Here is a 14344-nt window from a genome sequence, read left to right on the forward strand (position 1 = left end):
AGCAATGATGTAAGCCCTCAGCCGCTGAATGCGAGCATGGTAGTAATCGGAGCGGATAAGTTCGTCGAACCTCATAATACGTCGCTACCGCTCTCTCCGCAACCACGCCGACCTCGTCGTTACCGGCATCAGAACAAACTTTCCCTAGACACAAAAGACAGAGCAAATCGCCAAAGCAAAACACGAAATGAATTTGGCAGAGATTGAAGGATTATTTATCCGGTATGAGGCACAACTTCCAAAGATAGGCGACCAGTAATAGACGCCTCAGAAATCACAACCATTAAATGACAAGTAATTAATACGCAAAACGATAATAAAATTCAAAAGGAGCCAGCACCCGGCAACGACAGTTTAATATACGGGAGCTGACCTCAAATCACGGCGCAAAAGTAAGCGTACACAGGAGTCGACCCTAAACACGGCAGGAACTATAACGATTAAAACAAATTTATGAAACAAGACCATTGGCTGGAGACTCGCGGCCAGGAGTCGGAGGACGTCCATCAGGAGGACATTCTTCATTCGGAGCGCTCGCGTCTTTTTCAACCTGTTGCTCGGTCCCATCAGCCTCGGCCTCCCCACTATCAGACCCTTCGCTCTCAACCTCCTCGTCACGATCCTCGTCACCCCCGCTCTCAAGAGAAGCGACCCAATCTGGGACAGAGGGGAGAGGCTCAACAAAGACCGAAGCAACGTCAAAATCAGCATCGGCAATGTCCGGAAGCTCAATACTTTCCACCTCGTCCTTCAGCTGAGACATCACGGTGATAATCCCCTCCTTGACCCCAACGGCAGTTAGCGAAATTTGACCTTCGGCGACGAGCGTCTCGAGCATCTGGACGTTTCCAACAGCTTGATTATATTCCAGGAATTTTTCCCTGGATGCCATGACCGCGTCAGCATACCCCTTGTGTTTGGCTAGCAGCTTTTGCACACGAGCGCTCAACTTAGTAAAGGCGCTAATCCTCTCAAAGTACCCAAACTCCTCACGCCGATCACTAAGCCTCTTCGTCTCCGAGCTGAGGGTAAGCTGCAGCCTGCTACGAGAGCCGTCAAACGCCTCGAGCTTTTGCTTAATACCATCCCTCTCTGAGACTAATCTGCGTCGATGGTCTACAAGCTTCGCAACCTCATTGTTCAACCTTTGATTAGATTGAACCGCCTCCCCAAGCTGGGCCTTGAGACGTTCAACCCTCTCAGCCAAACTCGACGCTCCCGGATGATCGCTCCAGATCACAAATGCGACGATAGTAGCGCGAACCTCATACGGGTTACGCGAACCTCTTACGATCATGCAATAAGCTGCAAAAAAAAAAAAGAGAACGAGGGCAACGTCAGTAACCGCATACTCTTCCTTCATCCTCTCAGCAGGAAGTATGTGACCTGCACCAAAATGAATCTTTCGAAAAAGCTCGGCACAGGATTGAGGGTCGTCCAGAAAAGGACGAGCTGAGGAGGAGTGAGTGAAGCTCCAGCCATAATCAGACATCTTTTGCTTCTTCGAAGGATCTGTACGCTCAGAGTGACGACGAGGAGCCTTGCTTGTCTTCCTTCTCGGGAGTGTCTCGGCAGGCCTGATGTGACGGTTCGAAGGAAGAATCTTGGAAGGCTGTCTCGGAGAAGTCTCGACCGACCGATGAGACTGGGAAGGAACTCTTTGGGTCGAACCAATGTCGGCAGGATGAGTCTCGGGACGGGACTCCGAGCGAGGAGTCGAACGAGGCAAGGAAGAAGACTCTGGAACCCGACGGTAGCGAGCAGATACGTCGGGAACATTTGTGTTCAGTCTCCCCATTGTTCCGGCTAAAGTCGTGGACAACAGAAACAGTTTTAGGCAAGGGCACCAGAACCAAAAACTGATTAAAAAAAAAACACATCGAGTTACCTTTCTTCCTCGATGAATCAGGTATTTTCCTTGGACGACCTTTCTTCAACTCGGTACCCGGCCAGAGGTAGGGACAAAGGAGCTTGATCGCGTTAACCTCAGCTTGAAGAGTAGGAGGATATGGGAGAAGACACCTTGAGACGACAACTACAAAAAGATGATGAACCAAGGGGGATTAGGTAAAACAAAAGCCCGACCAAGAACAGAAAGATAGTTAAACAAGAACAGCAGGCTACCGGGTGAAGGGTTCCACCCAGAAAACCAAGGAATGTACGGGTCCTCTAGAACCCCAGGAGTAACTTCCAGAAAAAAATACGAGCCTTTCCAATTATATGTTTTTCCCTTGGATCCTTCGACGAGGGTCGTATTATTTGCCGAACCCAGGTAATAAATTCCAGGAGATTTAGTCTGATTCGACGGATTCAGAATCGTCAACTCTTCCAAATGGTCGCAAGTCAGCTCGACTCCTGCAGCCTCGGCCATAATCGAGAGACCCAGGACGTTCCAAAAAGTTGCTGGGGTAAATTGAGAAATGGCCGCCTTACGCCGAGCAAAGTACGTCATCCAGAAAGAGGGAAGAGGAAAAGTGAGCCCACACTCAGTAAAGAATTTCTCCGAGAGACATATGAAGCCGGGAGGAGCATCCCAGGGACGTTGGGCCGGAGACGGAATTAGAATATTTGGCTTAGTGCCCAACTTCCCAATGCGAACCGCGTCAATCGCCGAATCAATCTTCAGCGTCGATCTACCAACATGTGCAAAGGCGCCTTCAACCGGCGGAGGGAAATCAATCTCCTCGAGAAAGAACGGGTCATCGGTTAACGGCTCGTCAACCAAGGAAGGGATCCTGTAAGGAAGTCCCGACGACCTTGAAACGGCTGGGTCGGAAGAAAGGCGGTGTTGAATCGTTGCAAGCCGAGCGATATCTGAATCTGTCGACGATGAATCGGAAGAAACCGGAGACCAAACCTTGCGACGAATAGATCTGGCCGAACCACCAGATTCGGAGGAGGTAGCTCGTCGAAGGTGACTAGCGGCGGAAGGATCGGAGGTTACGGATTGGGAGGATGTCGTAATGAAAAATACGAAGTACGAACGAACTGAAAAAAAGAGACGAGATAATAGAAAGGAAGAATGTAACGCCCGCGATCCTGAATAGGATCGTAGGCCATGGCTTGGTCCGGGATGGAAGGGTGATCTCGGACAAGTCGGGGAAGAGCTACTCGTTAGCTCGGTCAAGGGGAGAAAACGAGCCAAGTATGGGACAAGTATTGGTCAGCTTCGGACAGCTTCGGGCCAGCTCCGGACAGCTCCGGGCCAGCTCCGGACAGCTCTCGGCCAGCTCTGGATAGCTTGAGGCCAGCTGCGGTCAGCTCGGTCAGTTAGTGTCAGCTCGACCAGCTGCCAGGGAGCTCGACCCAGCTCGACCCAGCTCGACCAGCTGGACGACAGTGGACAGTTCACTGACCAGCTGGGAGCTCGGGACCAAAAGGGCACGGCCTAATGGCCATGGCCGAACGGGTACGGCGAGCGTACATGAGCGAACGGGAGTGAATGAACGGATTCATCCGAAGGGTGCCTTTTGGGGCCAAAACCGCAGCCCAGGACCCTATATAAAGGGGGAGATCCTCTCATTCTGAATACACGTTCGGATACAGAAAAATACACCAAAAACTCGAGAGTACGAGTAAAGATCAGGAAGAAGGATCCGAGTGATAAAGAGTTCGGCGAGAAAGGTAATAAGGGTCGGAAGTACGGTACAGTACCGTCCATATAGACTCTGGGAATTGGGGTAGTGCATCAATCATAAGCATAAGTAATGCTTCAGATGGTCCGGTTGGTCGGAGGAAAGGGGGTGCGGCTCGGAAGTGGATCGGGAACCGCCAGGTTCGCCGTGAACCAACCGAACTGATGCGCATGCTACCTCCCTACCGATCAGCGTACCATCCGGGGTGTCCGAGTACGGACAATTCGGGCGGAGAAAAGTAAACGCGGCTCGGCGGTTGGACAGGGATCGGTACAGACCCCCAGTACACCGTCCGAACTGATGCGCGGGATAACTCTCTACCGGCCGATCTATGTACTGGACGGTTAATAGTACCTAGCGTGCATTGCATGACATGTACAGCGGAAAAAGGGAATGTTATTGATGCCTACTTGGTTTCAGGAAAGGAGGGTGATCGCGGGAAAGGAAGTGCTTAGGCGCGGGACTCATGGCCGGGAAGATGAGTGGTGGTGTGAAGGGTAGATAGGATCGATTATACAGCTTGTTCTAGCTTATTATGCAAACTCATAAGTTGTATCGAATCCTTTGATTACTTAATGAATATCGAATATTTATTACTCTAAGTATTATATCATAAGGATTATGTATGAATCACAGAATGTGCAAACGAACATTGTTTAAAGGAATGGGCCCTAAAATATGACTAAGTAGTGTAAAGGGACGGGAGAACCTCTCCGGCTATAGAGGGCCGGGGATGGGGTCTTTCAAGTTGGTATCAGAGCATGCTTGGTTCTAGGACCGGTAGTGCGGGTTTGGGGCATCACCACTCATCGGCTTCATGGGATCTCGCGGTAGTTGTTCTTACTGTTTGCGGTTTGTTAATTTAGCCGTGACTAATGCATAATTTTGCAGATGGGTAAGAGCAGCAAGGAAAAGAAAAGAAAAGGCAAGGAGGTGGCCGATGGGACCATGGACGCGGAGACTATGGTCGATGCGACCAAGGACGCGGAGACTATGGTCGATGCGGACGTAGGGAACACGGACACCCTGATTGCAGTCGGACCTGAGGCTGGAGAAAAACAACCGGATAATGATAAGCCGGAGAGTAGCGGAGCTACGGACGTGAATAGGCAACCGAATGTTGTACCATCGTCCCAGGAACAGTGGGAAACGATGAAGGCCATGATGGCACAGCTGGACGTGCTCACAAAGGCGTTGGTACCGGATCCTGTGGTACCAACGGTACGTAGCAAGATTGTTGCGGGGACCATTGGGGTAGGTCCTGGAGATTCTCCGAGAAAGAGAAAGGACTACCTTGATGCACTGGAACATGTCACAAGGCTAAAGACAAAACATTTCTCGGGTAGTACGGACCCGATTGTGGCTGACGAGTGGAGGAGTCGACTCGTAAGGAATTTCAACTCCACTCGCTGCCCGGAGGAGTATCAAAAGGACATTGCTGTCCATTTCCTGGAAGAGGAAGCCCATGACTGGTGGGTATCAGTGGAGAAACGTACAGGTGGTCAAGTCCTAACCTATGCGGACTTCGAGATAGAATTCAACAAGAAATTCTTTCCCCCGGAGGCTTGGGATCGACTGGAAAGCGAGTACCTGAACCTGGTACAAGGGGAGATGACGGTACGCGCGTATGACGTTGAGTTCAGTCGCCTTAGGCGCTTTGTGGGAAAGGAAATTGAGGATGAGAAAGCACAAGTACGTCGCTTTATCCGTGGACTAAGGGTGGACATCCGCAACCATTGCGTGAACGGTGTCTTTAACTCGGTCGTGGAAGTGGTGGAAAGGGCGGCTATGATTGAAGCTGGGATAGAGGAAGAGAAACAGCTCAAACGCGAGAAAGTTTCTTCTCGTTCGACTCACCCAGCCAAAACCACCGACCGAAAGAGGAAGTGGGACAAGGTGGATAACGCAAGGTCTGAACCCAGGTATGGGGAGTGCAAGACTTGCGGAAAGTACCACATCGGTTCTTGCTGGAAGGCCGTGGGTGCATGCGGACGATGTGGAAGCAAAGACCATGAGATCTGAAACTGTCCAAGGATGGACAATGGCAATGGGCCAAGGACCTACTACTTGTGCGGGAAAGAGGGACATTTTAAGAGGGAATGTCCAAAGCTTGATCAACGGGGAAACCGTGGCGAGGAAACTTTACCGCCACCACCAAAGAGACAGGCTGTTGCACCACGCGTGTATGAGCTGTCTGAGGAAACTGCCGATGGGAACTACAGGGCGATTACTGGTATGTAACGAGAACCCTTTTTAGTTCAATTCGTGCATTACATAGCATCATGGTGCATGTCTATGGGGGATAAGGGTACTTAGCATTCTAGAGGAATGTGTAGGGACCTTAAGTATAGGTGGTGTGGAAACGCACACCTTGTTTGATTCGGGGGCCACACACTGTTTTGTGAGCCCAGAAATGATAGGGAAAGGTGGGTTCCAGAGAGAACCAAACACCGAATATGGATTGGTCCGAGCAGCCGGCGGGCAGGTGATGTTCCCGTACGGTGTGGTTCGCGGCATATCGGTCATTGTCAATGGTGTGGATATGCCTACTGACCTAATCATTGTGCCACTCATGAAACATGATGTTATCTTGGGGATGGACTGGTTGGGAAAGTACAAGGCTCACATTGACTGTCACCGAGGGAGAGTAAATTTTGAGGGAAAGGAAGGAACATTGAGATTCCAGGGAATAAGATCAACTTCGGGAAGTTTGATCATCTCAGCAATCCAGGCGGAAAGGATGCTGGAGAAAGGTTGTGAGGCGTACTTAGCCACAATCACAACAAAGGAAGTTGGGGAAAATAAGGAACTGGATGAGATTCCGGTAGCCAATGAATTTGCCGATGTGTTTGAAGCGGTACGGGGAGTGCCACCGGATAGATCAGATCCGTTCACCATCGAGCTGGAACCGGGGACGACCCCTATATCTAAAGCGCCTTACCGGATGGCACCGGCAGAAATGGCGGAGTTAAAGAAACAATTGGAAGAATTGTTGGAAAAAGGGTTTATCAGACCAAGTAGTTCACCTTGGGGTGCACCGGTCTTGTTTGTGAAGAAAAAGGATGGTAGCTTTAGGCTATGCATTGATTACCGGGGGCTGAATAGGGTTACGGTGAAGAATAAGTACCCATTGCCCCGGATAGACGAGTTGTTGGATAACCTCCGAGGTGCAAAGTGGTTCTCAAAGATAGACTTGGCCTCGGGGTACCATCAAATTCCGATAGAGCCATCGGACATTCGGAAAACGGCTTTCCGGACGAGGTACGGCCACTTTGAGTTTGTGGTTATGCCGTTCGGATTGACCAATGCACCGGCAGCCTTCATGAAGATGATGAATGGTGTCTTCCGGGAATTCTTGGACGAGTTTGTAATCATTTTCATTGATGACATACTTGTCTACTCGAAGGATTGGGAGACTCATCAGAATCATTTAAGGGCAGTTTTGGTGCGGTTAAGGGAACAAAAGCTTTTCGCGAAATTAAGCAAATGCTCGTTTTGGCAAAAGAGTGTCGGGTTCCTTGGACACATTGTCTCGGACCAAGGAGTGTCCGTGGATCCGGAAAAGATCAAGTCGATAAAGGACTGGCCACGTCCGAGGAATGCCACCGAGATAAGGAGCTTTCTTGGGTTGGCGGGATATTACCGAAGATTCGTCAAAGGCTTTGCGGGTATGACTCAGCCAATGACGCGATTGACGGGGAAAGATACCAAGTTCCTATGGACGGAGGAATGCGAGAAAAGTTTCGCGGAGTTAAAGGCGATGCTCACAAGTGCTCCGGTACTGGTGTTGCCGGAAACGGACGAGCCGTACATAGTGTACACTGACGCCTCTATAACCGGGCTAGGTTGTGTGTTAATGCAAAGGGGCAGTGTAATCGCATATGCTTCAAGGCAACTGCGTAAGCACGAGAGGAATTACCCAACGCACGACTTAGAGATGGCCGCGGTGGTGTTCGCGTTGAAGATTTGGCGTTCATATCTCTATGGAGCCAAGGTTCAAATCTTCACCGACCACAAGAGTCTGAAATACATATTCACCCAGCCAGAGTTAAATCTAAGGCAAAGACGGTGGATAGAGTTTGTCGCAGACTATGACTTGGATATTGCCTATCAACCGGGAAAGGCGAATCAAGTCGCAGATGCTTTGAGTAGGAGACGCTTCGATGTGGAAGCTGAGAAAAATCAGGAAGCATTGGTTAATATGCTGGGGACCTTGCATCTAAATGCATTGTCGGGAGAAGTGGAGCCATTGGGCTTAGGGGCAGCTGATCAAGCGGACCTACTTAGTAGAATTCGTTTGGCTCAGGAAAAGGACAAGGAACTAAAGGGTTGGGCGGAGAATAATAAGACTGAGTTCCAAACATCGAACAATGGAACCATTGTGGTGAATGGACGGGTGTGTGTGCCGCAAAGTAAGGAACTAAGGGACGAAATCCTAAGGGAAGCGCACCAGTCTAAGTTCTCAATCCACCCCGGTTCGACCAAGATGTATCGCGATCTGAAACGATACTATCACTGGAAGGGAATGAAAAGAGATGTGGCCGCGTGGGTTGCTAAGTGTAAAACCTGTCAACTCGTTAAGGCCGAGCATCAGGTACCGAGCGGTTTGGTCCAAAGTCTACCCATGCCGGAATGGAAATGGGATCATGTGACCATGGACTTCGTGACTGGGTTGCCTATGAGCAAGTGGAAACACGATGCAGTCTGGGTAGTGGTTGACAGATTGACCAAATCTGCACACTTCATCGCAATCGCGGAAACGGATGGGGCCGAAGTGATCGCGGCCAGGTACATGGAAGAGATTGTCCGGCTTCACGGGGTACCGGTGAGCATTGTCTCAGACCGTGATACACGGTTTACCTCGCTATTCTGGAAAGCTTTTCAAAAGGCCCTGGGAACAAGGGTGAACTTGAGTACAGCGTACCACCCACAGACGGACGGGCAGTCCGAAAGAACAATTCAGACGCTCGAGGATATGTTGCGAGCATGCGTACTGGATTGGGGTGGAGGCTGGGAAAGTTACTTGAACTTGGTGGAATTCGCATACAACAATAGCTACCAAGCTAGTATCGGAATGTCGCCTTATGAAGCGCTATATGGCCGAGCATGTCGAACGCCTTTGTGCTGGACGCCGGTTGGGGAACGGACGTTATTCGGACCCGGGATTGTGGACGAAACGGCCGACAAGCTAAGGTTCTTAAAAATCAAGTTGAAAGAAGCCCAAAACCGACAGAAAAGTTATGGGGACAAGCGTCGGAAACAGTTGGAGTTTGAAGTGGGTGACTTGGTGTACCTTAAGGCCATGACCTATAAGGGAAAAGGGCGTTTCACTAAGAGGAAAAAGTTGAGCCCAAGGTACGTTGGTCCGTACAAGGTACTTGAACGGGTAGGTGCGGTGGCGTACAAGCTGGAGTTACCACCAAAGTTAGACGCTTTCCACAAGGTGTTCCATGTATCTCAACTTCGGAAATGCCTAAGAGAAGAGGATGAAGTGGTCGAAGATGTTCCGGCCGAGTTGCAAGAGAACTTGACCGTGGAAGCAACACCTATTCGGATCATTGATCGAATGGTAAAGGAAATGCGCAGGAAGAAGATGAACATGGTAAAAATCTTGTGGAACTGCGGCGGACGGGAAGAAGCTACTTGGGAAACTGAAAACAAGATGAAGGCCGATTTTCCTAAGTGGTTCAAGGAGATGGGTGAAGATCAACTTGATCCGGATTCGGGGACGAATCCCCTTCAAGGGGGGGAGACTTGTAACGCCCGCGATCCTGAATAGGATCGTAGGCCATGGCTTGGTCCGGGATGGAAGGGTGATCTCGGACAAGTCGGGGAAGAGCTACTCGTTAGCTCGGTCAAGGGGAGAAAACGAACCAAGTATGGGACAAGTATTGGTCAGCTCCGGACAGCTTCGGGCCACCTCCGGACAGCTCCGGGCCAGCTCCGGACAGCTCTCGGCCAGCTCTGGATAGCTTGAGGCCAGCTGCGGTCAGCTCGGTCAGCTAGTGTCAGCTCGACCAGCTGCCCAGCTCGACCAGCTCGACCCAGCTCGACCAGCTGGACGACAGTGGACAGTTCACTGACCAGCTGGGAGCTCGGGACCGAAAGGGCACGGCCTAATGGCCATGGCCGAACGGGTACGGCGAGCGTACATGAGCGAACAGGAGTGAATGAACGGATTCGTCCGAAGGGTGCCTTTTGGGGCCAAAACCGCGGCCCAGGACCCTATATAAAGGGGGCGATCCTCTCATTCTGAAGACACGTTCGGATACAGAAAAATACACCAAAAACTCGAGAGTACGAGTAAAGATCAGGAAGAAGGATCCGAGAAATAAAGAGTTCGGCGAGAAGGGTAATAAGGGTCGGAGGTACGGTACAGTACCGTCCATATAGGCTCTGGGAATTGGGGTAGTGCATCAAACATAAGCATAAGTAATGCTTCGGTTGGTCCGGTTGGTCGGAGGAAAGGGGGTGCGGCTCGGCGGTTGGACAGGGATCGGTACAGACCCCCAGTACACCGTCCGAACTGATGCGCATGCTACCTCCCTACCGATCAGCGTACCATCCGGGGTGTCCAAGTACGGACAATTCGGGCGGAGAAAAGTAAACGCGGCTCGGCGGTTGGACAGGGATCGGTACAGACCCCCAGTACACCGTCCGAACTGATGCGCGGGATAACTCTCTACCGGCCGATCTCTGTACTGGACGGTTATTAGTACCTAGCGTGCATTGCATGACATGTACAGCGGGAAAGGGAATGTTATTGATGCCTACTTGGTTTCAGGAAAGGAGGGTGATCGCGGGAAAGGAAGTGCTTAGGCGCGGGACTCATGGCCGGGAAGATGAGTGGTGGTGTGAAGGGTAGATAGGATCGATTATACAGCTTGTTCTAGCTTATTATGCAAACTCATAAGTTGTATCGAATCCTTTGATTACTTAATGAATATCGAATATTTATTACTCTAAGTATTATATCATAAGGATTATGTATGAATCACAGAATGTGCAAACGAACATTGTTTAAAGGAATGGGCCCTAAAATATGACTAAGTAGTGTAAAGGGACGGGAGAACCTCTCCGGCCATAGATGGCCGGGGATGGGGTCTTTTAAAGAATACCTGAGTGGGGGAAGCAAAGCTCGAGAAGATGAAATAAGAAGGGTGGAGAAGCGGTATTTATAGGAAAGGAAGGAAGATTCTAGAGACGCAATCATTGCAGTACGCGTTCGGCGACGGTACAGTTTTCGGATCTCACGCGCGTCAAGAACCGCATACGATGATTCGACCCCAAAACATCAAAAACCGCGTAATCAAACGCGCGACCTTTCGCTTCCTCGAACCTTGTGTAAAGATCATCATCCCAACGACCAAGAGTGAAGGCCCACGTCCGTTCAGGCAAGTTGGGTTTCCGCGACGGACTCCAACGGAAAAGAAAGGTCGTAGGTTCGACCCCCGATATAGTTCTTCGCTTAAAAACTACGAACTAGGGGTGAGGGAGGCTACTGTTAGGGGTAGGCCCGTAACCTAACAAAAGGCCCAACCCATAAGAAGGCCCAAATAAACCTTTAGAAAGGGAATGGGTATTTTGGTCTTTGTAATGGACGAACCGACACAGTTCCCTATAAAAGCGGGCGCACAACGTTCGATCAAGGGGAGAGAACAAAGGAGAGACAAGGCTTTTTACCCGTTAAAGGTTAAAAACGAAGGATTCGAAAACTTGTCCGTCTAACTCGTCCATTCTAAACAAGTTCATTACTTGCTAACTCGTCTAAGTTGTATTGTAACCCGTCTTTTGTGTTTTGACATCGATTAATAGAAGAAAACTTCGACTATCTTTTTACCGAACTTAAACATTCTAATTATGACTGATTTGGACATCAACAAATGGGAAGCTTCATTGCAAGCTTAGCCAGAGAAGAAGAAGAATATATGATATCGAAAGCTTCACAGATTATCCAAGTGATAAATCATGAGTATCTCGATCATCTCACCGTCGGAGAAATAGTTCTTAACGAACTTCATCTTTATCAAACGATCCTTAATCGGTAGCTTCTGTCTCAAACCCCTAATGAATCTCATCATTGCATCATCAACAAAATCATCCTTATATTACTACTACTCTCTTCGCCGGTTTGACAAACAAAAAAAACTCTCTTCGCCGAACCCATACGTCACCGGCGACGGCAAATCACTGCAACACTACTCCATCAAAAATTCCTTGATTCCTGGATCAAGGAATTCAACACCGTTATTCATCTGACATGTTTCTCGTTGAAGAAGATCTGAGAAATCTAAGACTTCTATGTTCTCTCGACCAACTCTTTTTCTCTCTCTGTATACACATCGATATTAATCTCGAAAATTATGATTAATTTGAAGGTAAAATAAAAATAATTTCAGAAATAATAGATTAAAAATATTTGAGCGTGTGCTATATTTGGAACAAAAACTTAATTAATATAATGCTATTAGCTATATCATAGGGTATTTCTCAATTAAAAATCACTGTAAACATACACTACTATATTTATGCATAGCTAGTAGCTATATGTGGAAGAAGACTGAAATAGAAACGACCAAACTAATAGCTTCAGGGGAAAATCTATGTCTACGAAACCTAAACTCACAATTATTTATTAATAATAAAAATGCAATATACAAATGTACCTATATAAAGAAACCAAAATAGTAAGCTACCCTAATATGATTCTAATCAATTGGAGTAGAAATTTGCAACTTGTAAAGTACAGAAGACACCTTCTCCAATCTCCATTCAAAATACAGAAGACACACCTTCCAAGTTGAAATATAGTATAATTGTTACCACTACTCATGTTGCCGTCGTACGATCTAGAGAGACAACCTATTACTGATAGATGTGAATGTGATAGATGTGCTGATGTGCATATCCAAGTGAAAGCATCAGACGGTCAAAGAAACTCATGGGGTATTTTTATTGTCCATCGGTTCATGTTAATAAGATAAAAAGATAAAGCAACATAAAAAACTTTAGTCATTTTGTGTATAATGACTAATGACTGAGATTGATGGTCAATTTCTATAACAATATAGGGCTATGTTGTTTTTTCGCCTTTCCGTATACTAAATGTATATAAAGCATTTGGATATTAATCTTCTCAAATATATCATTCTAACACCTTAATATGGTAAACCGTCTTTGGAAATCAATGTGTTGTGAATGCAAAAAAAAAAAAAAAAGAGGATCCTAAAAATGGTTATTAGATAAAATTAACATTTTACATTTAAAGTTAATCTTAGGTCTAATCTCCTATATAATAAAACGGAAGTACACGACATTTTTTTGTAGACTATATAATAGATATATTTATGATTTTTTGGTTATAAACTTGTGACATATGTGTATCATAATATACGGGTTAGTCTGATTTTTGGTAAGTAAGGATAGTATTGATTTAGTTAATTATAGTAACATATAAACCAATTATATGTAACATTTAAAAGATAAGGAAATCTCTCAACCTAATTAAAACAAAAATATGTGATTCTTCTTTCACATTTATTTTATTTTATATTTAAATTATTTTTATTTTTTATTTAATATATTTAGTTAATAAAATTTATTATTTCTTCTGCATATGATGTAATTTAAATTTTTTTAAACAAACATATATTGCTCAACTAATGAATAAAAAAAAAAAAATGTCCTACATCACATAAGAAAACTAGGCAAAGATTCAAAGTCATATTAATAAAAAAGAGACCAAAATGATTCTGAATACGAATGAGCAGAAACCTTGATTTATCATGCATTGAAATTAAAAAATTTATATATTTTATTATGGTTCTTTATTTTAAAGAATTTCAACTTTTAATAACTTTAAAAATTCAAATGTAAAACTTTTTATTTATAACACTTTTAATAACTTTTTATTATGGTTTTGTATTTGATTTGATTTTCTTTTACCGACTCAGTGAGATCTTATTTTGCTACAATGAGAAATCCCCTATATATTAAAAGAGAAGCATTCTGGAGAAAAAGCTGACGTGTCGTCGCCAGATAACTTCGTACCCAATTTATTGTTCACCATTAGTATTCCATAAAATTACTTAAACTGCCACTGCTATATATATATATATATATATATATATATATACTTTTCAACTGCCACTGTTATTCAATTTATTTATATACACAATATTTTTGCTCCTATAAATTCTAAAATTGGTAAATATATTCAAAAATTGATAAGTATTATCCCCTACATATTTTCAAAATTAAATTAATTTCACCATGTATTGTAATATAATAATATAACTATATTATGAGATGTAAATATATATATATATATATATATATATTTAAAGTTATATCTTCAGAAATATAAATAATGTTAAATTTCTAATGATTTTATAAAGCTCTAATGGTGAAAAAATCGAAGATCATTTGAAACTGGCTCAATCTCTATTCTTTTGCTAAAAACAATAATTATATTTGCCCAAAAAACATATGATCACCAATTAAAATGACATGAATATATACTTTAATTTGGATAACTATGTTCTAAAACATTATATATAAATATGTAGATATACTGTTTTTACAGAAATCTTAAAATTTAGAAAATCCAATCCAATAAAAATGAAAACAAGTAATAATATTATACCAATAGCTAAGATATATAGGGATCTAATGACGAATTAAAATTTATAAAATCCAGTGATATAATA

At 45.5% G+C, this 14344-nt stretch overlaps 1 protein-coding gene across 1 annotated transcript; it reads left to right on the plus strand.

Annotated features, from left to right (window-relative positions):
- Positions 4584 to 5657, plus strand: LOC104768162. Its single transcript, XM_010492087.1, has one exon. It carries the CDS (start codon positions 4584 to 4586, stop codon positions 5655 to 5657), a length of 1074 nt encoding a protein of 357 aa, XP_010490389.1.

The sequence above is a fragment of the Camelina sativa genome, chromosome 19 (assembly GCF_000633955.1).
Source record: "Camelina sativa cultivar DH55 chromosome 19, Cs, whole genome shotgun sequence".
In the NCBI taxonomy this organism is placed as follows: Eukaryota; Viridiplantae; Streptophyta; class Magnoliopsida; order Brassicales; family Brassicaceae; genus Camelina; species Camelina sativa.